Source organism: Oncorhynchus mykiss, chromosome 1, assembly GCF_013265735.2.
Source record: "Oncorhynchus mykiss isolate Arlee chromosome 1, USDA_OmykA_1.1, whole genome shotgun sequence".
In the NCBI taxonomy this organism is placed as follows: Eukaryota; Metazoa; Chordata; class Actinopteri; order Salmoniformes; family Salmonidae; genus Oncorhynchus; species Oncorhynchus mykiss.
Genome location: NC_048565.1, coordinates 16,554,238 through 16,564,157, shown reverse-complemented (window position 1 = coordinate 16,564,157; position 9,920 = coordinate 16,554,238). Strand labels below are relative to the sequence as shown.

Sequence of the window (9,920 nt, the reverse complement as noted above, 5' to 3'; positions counted from 1 at the left end):
TGATCCGAAAGGAACAGTTCACGGCAGACCACCCCTTCCTCTTCTTCATCAGACACAACAAGAACAACATAATCTTCTTCTCCAAGTTTTCATCTCATCTGAAGAATAACTCTAGAGTGAGCTGAATCCACTAAGTCAAACAAAAAATAATGTTGACATGTACAGTGCCTTGCGAAAGAATTCGGCCCCCTTGAGCTTTGCGACCTTTTGCCACATTTCAGGCTTCAAACATAAAGATATAAAACGGTATTTTTTTGTGAAGAATCAACAACAAGTGGGACACAATCATGAAGTGGAACGACATTTATTGGATATTTCAAACTTTTTTAACAAATCAAAAACTGAAAAATTGGGTGTGCAAAATTATTCAGCCCCCTTAAGTTAATACTTTGTAGCGCCACCTTTTGCTGTGATTACAGCTGTAAGTCGCTTGTGGTATGTCTCTATCAGTTTTGCACATCGAGAGACTGAATTTTTTTCCCATTCCTCCTTGCAAAACAGCTCGAGCTCAGTGAGGTTGGATGGAGAGCATTTGTGAACAGCAGTTTTCAGTTCTTTCCACAGATTCTCGATTGGATTCAGGTCTGGACTTTGACTTGGCCATTCTAACACCTGGATATGTTTATTTTTGAACCATTCCATTGTAGATTTTGCTTTATGTTTTGGATCATTATCTTGTTGAAAGACAAATCTCCGTCCCAGTCTCAGGTCTTTTGCAGACTCCATCAGGTTTTCTTCCAGAATGGTCCTGTATTTGGCTCCATCCATCTTCCCATCAATTTTAACCATCTTCCCTGTCCCTGCTGAAGAAAAGCAGGCCCAAACCATGATGCTGCCACCACCATGTTTGACAGTGGGGATGGTGTGTTCAGCTGTGTTGCTTTTACGCCAAACATAACGTTTTGCATTGTTGCCAAAAAGTTCAATTTTGGTTTCATCTGACCAGAGCACCTTCTTCCACATGTTTGGTGTGTCTCCCAGGTGGCTTGTGGCAAACTTTAAACAACACTTTGTATGGATATCTTTAAGAAATGGCTTTCTTCTTGCCACTCTTCCATAAAGGCCAGATTTGTGCAATATACGACTGATTGTTGTCCTATGGACAGAGTCTCCTACCTCAGCTGTAGATCTCTGCAGTTCATCCAGAGTGATCATGGGCCTCTTGGCTGCATCTCTGATCAGTCTTCTCCTTATATGAGCTGAAAGTTTAGAGGGACGGCCAGGTCTTGGTAGATTTGCAGTGGTCTGATACTCCTTCCATTTCAATATTATCGCTTGCACAGTGCTCCTTGGGATGTTTAAAGCTTGGGAAATCTTTTTGTATCCAAATCCGGCTTTAAAGTTCTTCACAACAGTATCTCGGACCTGCCTGGTGTGTTCCTTGTTCTTCATGATGCTCTCTGCGCTTTTAACGGACCTCTGAGACTATCACAGTGCAGGTGCATTTATACGGAGACTTGATTACACACAGGTGGATTGTATTTATCATCATTAGTAATTTAGGTCAACATTGGATCATTCAGAGATCCTCACCGAACTTCTGGAGAGAGTTTGCTGCACTGAAAGTAAAGGGGCTGAATAATTTTGCACACCCAATTTTTCAGTTTTTGATTTGTTAAAAAAGTTTGAAATATCCAATAAATGTCGTTCCACTTCATGATTGTGTCCCACTTGTTGTTGATTCTTCACAAAAAAATACAGTTTTATATCTTTATGTTTGAAGCCTGAAATGTGGCAAAAGGTCGCAAAGTTCAAGGGGGCCGAATACTTTCGCAAGGCACTGTATTTTCTGTTTGGACAGTATCATTGTGTATGATCATGGTTCCCTCTTACACTGTTGTTATTTAGATTTAAGAGAGCTATTATCCTGTTTGTATTATCTGTTAAAAGATCAAAACAATTATTAAAAAAATACTATTTAAAATGTGTGGTGATTTGATTATATTACAATAAGACAAAAGTTTATTTCCATGTTGGTAGAGTGATAGAAACTTTATTGGCATTTAAACATATTATTTGTTTTAAACTTACAAGCAATCACAATTGATAAAATATACTGATACATATATAAGCAAACACACTATATAATGTAACAGGGCGTCATCTGGAAAATTCCAAATAAATAACAGAATTTCACTTATAGTACATATTTCACAATACATGAAAATCATTGTACATTATGTTGTGTTCTAATCAATGCATTATGTTGTCAGATGAGTCCCGATATGTTCATCTCTGTTTATATCAGATTAATTTGCTGATAGTGAGGCCCAGCAGCAGAGGGACTAGGCTCAGTCTGATGGACCAGGCTGTGGCTGTTACAGGGCCTGTAGTTACAATAACAGAGGCTGTGGTTACAGTTACAGGAGCTGTGGTTACAGTTACAGGAGCTGTGGTTACAGTTACAGGAGCTGTGGTTACAGTTACAGGAGCTGTCTTACAGGTGAACACATTCCCGAGGTTACTAATGCTAATCGCTGAGGGCAGCAATTGATTCACTGAGGGCAGCAGTTGACTTATTGAGGGCAGCAGTTGATTAATGGAAATGCACACGTTGGAAGTTGTACAGCCCTTGAGATTCACCGTAGTAGAATTGATGCCAGGTGTTACTGTCAAAGATAAAAACATAGTTTTCCCAACATTTAGATCTCTTGTAAAACAACTAAAAGCTCAACAATTAGTAGCTGCTCTGTATGAACAGCAAAATATTTTTTAGAGATGAACAAATGTGATAAGGTTTGGTATCATGAAAATAACCACAAGACAACTCACCACTGCCGCTAAAACACTGGTCTTCCACACCCAGGCAGGTCACAGTGCTGTTACACATCGTATCCCTGAAGCTGCTGCAGGAGGGACATTGTCTTCCATTAGCCAGAACATTGGGGGCTGTAGGACGAGAACAGAGATGGGAATTTGTATGTACAGTATTTATTCCACATTCAGTGGTCATATACAGTGAGTATCCAAAACATATACTGACCAGGTGAATTTAGGTGAAAGCTATTATCCCTTATTGATGTCACTAGTTAAATCCACTTCAGTCATTGTAGATTAAAGAGAAGAAATAATTATTTTTAAACCTTGAGACAGTTTAGACATGGATTGTGTACACTGAGTATACCAAACATTGGGAACACCTTCCTAATATTGAGTTGCATCCCCCTCAATGCTTACAACTCCTTATTTAACCTGTCTCCTGAGGTACAGAGCCAAAGGTACAGTGGTATCACATGAATTGTTTAGAAATTGCAGCACTTTTTGCACACAATCCCCCAAACTGGATGCATTTGCTCTTTATATTAAATTTGTTTATGAACGCCCCCGTCCAGAGGACAAATATTGTAGTTTTTTTTAACAGCAATTTTGCTAAATATACTGTACATACATTTGACATATACATTTTACAAAAACATTTTACATACATGGTACTTTTATAGTTACCTAACAATAATACATTACCAAACATCAACTCTTTAATCCCAATTTTCAGCCACTCTCAGCCCATCACACCTATCACCATAGACCTCAGCTCTTTAATCCCAACCTTCAGCCACTCTCAGCCCATCACACCTATCACCATAGACCTCAGCTCTTTAATCCCAACCTTCAGCCACTCTCAGCCCATCACACCTATCAACATAGACCTCAGCTCTTTAATCCCAACCTTCAGCCACTCTCAGCCCATCACACCTATCACCATAGACCTCAGCTCTTTAATCCCAACCTTCAGCCACTTTCAGCCCTTCCCACCTATCAACATAGACCTCAGCTCTTTAATCCCAACCTTCAGCCACTCTCAGCCCATCACACCTATCACCATAGACCTCAGCTCTTTAATCCCAACCTTCAGCCACTCTCAGCCCATCACACCTATCAACATAGACCTCAGCTCTTTAATCCCAACCTTCAGCCACTCTCAGCCCATCCCACCTATCACCATAGACCTCAGCTCTTTAATCCCAACCTTCAGCCACTCTCATCCCATCACACCTATCAACATATACCTCAGCTCTTTAATCCCAACCTTCAGCCACTCTCAGTCCATCCCACCTATCACCATAGACCTCAGCTCGTTAATCCCAACCTTCAGCCACTCTCAGCCCATCACACCTATCAACATAGACCTCAGCTCTTTAATCCCAACCTTCAGCCACTCTCAGCCCATCACACCTATCAACATAGACCTCAGCTCTTTAATCCCAACCTTCAGCCACTCTCATCCCATCACACCTATCAACATAGACCTCAGCTCTTTAATCCCAACCTTCAGCCACTCTCAGTCCATCACACCTATCACCATAAACCTCAGCTCTTTAATGCCAACCTTCAGCCACTCTCAGCCCATCACACCTATCACCATAGACCTCAGCTCTTTAATCCCAACCTTCAGCCACTCTCAGCCCATCACACCTATCAACATAGACCACCCTCCTTCGGTTTCCATGTGCCATATATTTTTTAATTGTGCTGTGATGTTATACAACATGTTTTAACCTTTCTAAACGTAAATTATCCACAGATTGTGAGTTAAAGATGAAAACCTTTCCTATATGTATTATTATTTATTGACTGACTATGGCTTTCCAAATCGCCCAACACTGCTATTTGGAAGGTTCATTTTAATTGCATGTTGTGATTTTTTTTTTTACCATTCCTGAACCTTAATAACAGAATAACAATAACAGAATAAATGACCTATTGGTTAGTCATTTATTGGTTAGTCATATTAGTCTCTTCGCAGCAAGATCTACAGAGCTGAGATTGTTTTATGCCCCATATACATAGCAAGCACTCTGTTGGTGGCATGAGTTTTATATAATAATTGAAATTGAAAAACTGAGTTAAACCATATGCCATGGAATTGGTACATCAAAACTCTGCTCCCATTTATTTTGCAACCGGTATGGCGCAGCTGTCAACATTTTTGTCCTCAGATGAAATTGGTATATTTTTCTATTTATGCCAGTTCCTTTCAGCCAATTTGTGTCTTTATTAATATATGGCAGGCAAACAAATTCCCTACCTTCTCCCTTTTCCACTTGCATCCTCCATTTTTTGTGGTAGTGCTGCAACCAGTTGGTTGTAAATTTGGATTGAGCAGATATTCCAATATATTTTCAATAACAGCATATGTGACATACAGTGGGGCAAAAAAATAATTTAGTCAGCCACCATTTGTGCAAGTTCTACCACTTAAAAAGATGAGAGAGGCCTGTAATTTTCATCAAAGGTACACATCAACTATGACAGACAAAATGAGAAAAAAAATCCAGAAAATCACATTGTAGGACTTTTAATGAATTTATTTGCAAATTATGGTGGAAAATTAGTATTTGGTCAATAACAAAAGTTTATCTCAATACTTTGTTATATAACCTTTGTTGGCAATGACAGAGGTCAAACGTTTTCTGTAAGTCTTCAAAAGGTTTTCACACACTGTTGCTGGTATTTTGGCCCATTCCTCCATGCAGATCTCCTCTAGAGCAGTGATGTTTTGGGGCTGTTGCTGGGCAACACGGACTTTCAACTCCCTCCAAAGATTATCTATGGGGTTGAGATCTGGAGACTGGCTAGCCACTCCAGGACCTTGAAATGCTTCTTACGGAGCCACTCCTTCGTTGCCCGGGCGGTGTGTTTGGGATCATTGTCATGCTGAAAGACCCAGCCACGTTTCATCTTCAATGCCCTTGCTGATGGAAGGAGGTTTTCACTCAAAATCTCACGATACATGGCCCCATTCATTCTTTCCTTTACACAGATCAGTCGTCCTGGTCCTTTTGCAGAAAAACAGCCCCCAAGCATGATGTTTCCACCCCCATGCTTCACAGTAGGTATGGTGTTCTTTGGATGCAACTCAGCATTCTTTGTCCTCCAAACACGACGAGTTAAGTTTTTACCAAAAAAGTTATATTTTGGTTTCATCTGACCATATGACATTCTCCCAATCTTCTTCTGGATCATCCAAATGCTCTCTAGCAAACTTCAGACGTGCCTGGACATGTACTGGCTTAAGCAGGGGGACACGTCTGGCACTGCAGGATTTGAGTCCCTGGCGGCGTAGTGTGTTACTGATGGTAGGCTTTGTTACTTTGGTCCCAGCTCTCTGCAGGTCATTCACTAGGTCCCACCGTATGGTTCTGGGATTTTTGCTCACCGTTCGTGTGATCATTTTGACCCCATGGGGTGAGATCTTGCATGGAGCCCCAGATCGAGGGAGATTATCAGTGACCTTGTATGTCTTCCATTTCCTAATAATTGCTCCCACAGTTGATTTCATCAAACAAAGCCGCTTACCTATTTTAGATTCAGTCTTCCCAGCCTGGTGCAGGTCTACAATTTTGTTTCTGGTGTCCTTTGACAGCTCTTTGGTCTTGGCCATAGTGGAGTTTGGAGTGTGACTGTTTGAGGTTGTGGACAGGTGTCTTTTATACTTATAACAAGTTCAAACAGGTGCCATTAATGCAGGTAATGAGTGGAGGACAGAAGAGCCTCTTAAAGAAGAAGTTACAGGTCTGTGAGAGCCAGAAATCTTGCTTGTTCGTAGGTGACCAAATACTTATTTTCCACCATAATTTGCAAATAAATTCATAAAAAATCCTACAATGTGATTTTCTGGATTTGTTTTGCTCATTTTGTCTGTCATAGTTGAAGTGTAGCTGTGACGAAAATTACAGCCCTCTCTCATCTTTTAAGTGGGAGAACTTGGTACAATTGGTGGCTGGCTAAATACTTTTTTTGTCCCACTGTAACTCCTCCCTTTCTATTCATAATCCCATTAACAAATAAATACCATTTAAAAATACAATTCCGTAAAGAATGTTTTTTTATTAATCAGTATATTTGAATTTAACCATAACATTCGTAGTAATATTTGTTCTATCTTTTCTGGAAGATAATGATGACATTGTAACCAGCTTGTTTAAAGCTTTAATATTTTTAGCCCCCCAAACTCATATTCATTATATAAATAGGCACGTTTAATTTTGTCTGGCTTAGCATTCCAAATAAAATGAAATATTTTTTTGCAGAATCTTATCTATTTTTGCTAACTTTCTATTGAAATTAATTGTGGTCAGTTCATTTATATTTTTTGAGAAGTAAATACCAAGTATGTCTGCTTCACCATCCCCCTATTTTATTGGTAAACTCCAAAATTACATTGGTACTCCAAAATGACACAATATAATATTTACCATTAATTTCTATTGGGCACAAAATGATCTGAAACATAACCAAAACAAACAGAAAATGTATCCAACATGTTTGTAAAGTCACAAGCTTAATGTAATTATTTTGTAATAGGAATATGGGACCAAATACAAAACTTTTGTCCCAATACTTTTAGTCCCCTAAAATGGAGGGACTACTATATACAAAAAGCTGTAATTTCAAATTGTTTCACCCAATATGGATGAAAATACCCTCAAATTAAGGCTAACAGTCTGCACTTTTAACATCATTGTCATTATATCATTTAAAAAACAACGACACATGTGTCACTGTTCCAATACTGACTTTACTGGGCCTTTCAGCAATGTATTTCATGTCCTGATTTCAGTTGTCATAGTTTGAATAAATATACAGTGAGCTCCAAAACATGATTTCCCTGTGTTTTATATATGTCTCTGCACTATGAGGTTGGAATAATACTGTGCAATTGTGAACATTAAGATAATGCCCTTCCAGCGTAAGAGCTGTTTGAAAACACAGCTTGAAATTTCAGCCTGTTTTTGTTTATTTTTGACCATTTCAATTGAAAACAATCACAGTAAGTTACTTAATTGTTACCCAGAAATGGTTTGATATTGAGATGAAAACACCTGCATTTGACCTTTGAAAACCCCAAACCTAATTTAGGTAAAAGACAGTTATCTTACCAGGCTGTAGAGTTTGTTTGTTGCACCCATCGATGTTACAAAATAACTGGTTAGAGACAATGTGTAAGAAGCCCAGGTTCACTGACACTGTGGCTTCACCGTAGCTGAAGAATGGGGAACACTCCTTGACTACCTGGGTTGAATTGATGAGACCTGCACCAGTAACAGATCATTTACAGAACCAGAGAAAGATAGATCAATGTAGAATGTAATCTAATGAAATAGTAGCATAGAGCAACGAGTCAATTACCAATAAATATTGTACACTGTAATCTTACAGGAGGGTTTAAAAACATCCTTCTTGAGGAAGCTAACGACATCATTTAATTTGTCTTGAAGCATAATAGTGAAGTGGACAACAAACTCTAAACACACCTTTTGCATTGATGTTTGCAGTGAGACATGTTTCTCCCAAAGGGGCTGAACAGTTGACTATAAATGAGTCGTTGAAACACTGCAGCATCTCAACTGAAAAACAAGAAAATAAATACAAATACATACACATTAAATAAGAAAATTGAGAAATATACTGTAAAAGCAATTTTGCTATGTTGAAATATCAACACATACATGTGGGAGTGATGCAGTCAAAAAAACCTTTATGCACATCTCATTGTGAGTTCAGAGGTGTTACCTGAGCAGAAGAGAGTGCAGATGAGAGAGAGAGTCAGGATAAGCTTCATTCTGGACAGATAGACAGGCATTTGAACAGCAGTGGTACAGTACTCTGGGCTGGTCTGGTAGACAGGCAGATGAACAGCAGTGGTATCTGGGCTGGGAGACAGGTCCTTATAAACCCATCATCCAAGGTAGGGCAGGATGGGGTAATGTCAGAAATGTTGCTGTATTTCATGTTTAACAAGTTTCTCCACTCATGTGCCCTGGGAACATAAGTTATTCTGCTAACATAAGTGATCTTGATCTATAACATGATGCTACAACCACAATACTTGAAAATAGAGACGATTAACAACATTGCATCCTCTCCACATTGCTGGCCTGTATGACAAAGTGAAAAGAAGGGAGTCTGTGCTAAAGAAAACAACTCCAAATCATTCATTCTGTTTGCATTAAGGCTAAGTAATACTGCGAGACAACACAGCAAAGACATACACTTTATGGTCTAAATTGAAAAACTTCAGTCTTGTGTCAAATCTAATACAACAGAACACAGAGTGAAACCCCCTATATTTTTAAGTATTGTGACGACAGCACCATGTTTGGGTATGCTTGTCATCGGCAGGGACTGGAAAGTTTGACGGGATAAAAGGAAATATGAAAGGAGCAATGCCCAGGTAAAAAGATAAAGGAAAACCCGCCTCTGTCTTCTTGATAACCTAACCCTGGGATAGAGTTTTATTTCTTTAGCGGGACAATAATTGCACAAAAATCTAATTCCAAAGAAACAACTGAATCTTTCCAAGAGGTGTTGAGTGTTTCTGTTCGCTCCAGTCCGTGTCCTGAATTAGATTTGCTTGAAAATCAGAGACAAGGTTTGTATGTTGCTGTCCATCAAAGATTTTCAACCAACTTTATTGAGCTTGGTAGAATATTATTCAAAATGATTCACATCTTTAATGGCTGCAAATGGTGCTTTAACCAAGTAAATGGTGCTTAACCATGTATTTTTTTTTAAACTTTGAAAATGTGTAGTAGGTTGTGTAGATTGGGATGGATTCCAATGTATTCCTTTTAAGATAGAATTTTAAGGCATCTAAATGTAAAGACCATTTACTAGTTACTATATATCTGCTGCACTCCAAATTAATGTGTGGGTTTGAGTTCAGTGCAGTTTCTCTCCTGAATTCATTACATTATACTTATTTTTAGTTTTACTGTGCATTTCCCAATCAAGAAAAATAAACAAAAACTATGCTGCATTACACTTCAATAATAATACAAATATTTCTGATCACTTTTGAGTAAAATTGAAAGTGAAAATGAAGTACATTTTCTGCTGTCAATTTGTCTCTGATCCCAAATATGTGACTTTGTCACTCCCAAATATGTTACAAGAAAAGAAAACTTATCGTCTCTTCA

At 38.7% G+C, this 9,920-nt stretch overlaps 1 protein-coding gene across 1 annotated transcript; it reads right to left on the bottom strand.

Moving 5' to 3' along the window:
* Positions 1 to 1,973: 1,973 nt before the first annotated feature.
* On the bottom strand, positions 1,974 to 8,666 carry LOC118941197. Its single transcript, XM_036953427.1, has 5 exons — positions 8,515 to 8,666; positions 8,256 to 8,348; positions 7,881 to 8,033; positions 2,773 to 2,889; positions 1,974 to 2,609 (listed from the first exon to the last, which is right to left on the bottom strand). The coding sequence occupies exons 1-5, from the start codon at positions 8,582 to 8,584 to the stop codon at positions 2,245 to 2,247; spliced, it is 798 nt and encodes a 265-aa protein (XP_036809322.1). The 5' UTR covers positions 8,585 to 8,666; the 3' UTR covers positions 1,974 to 2,244.
* Positions 8,667 to 9,920: the final 1,254 nt, after the last annotated feature.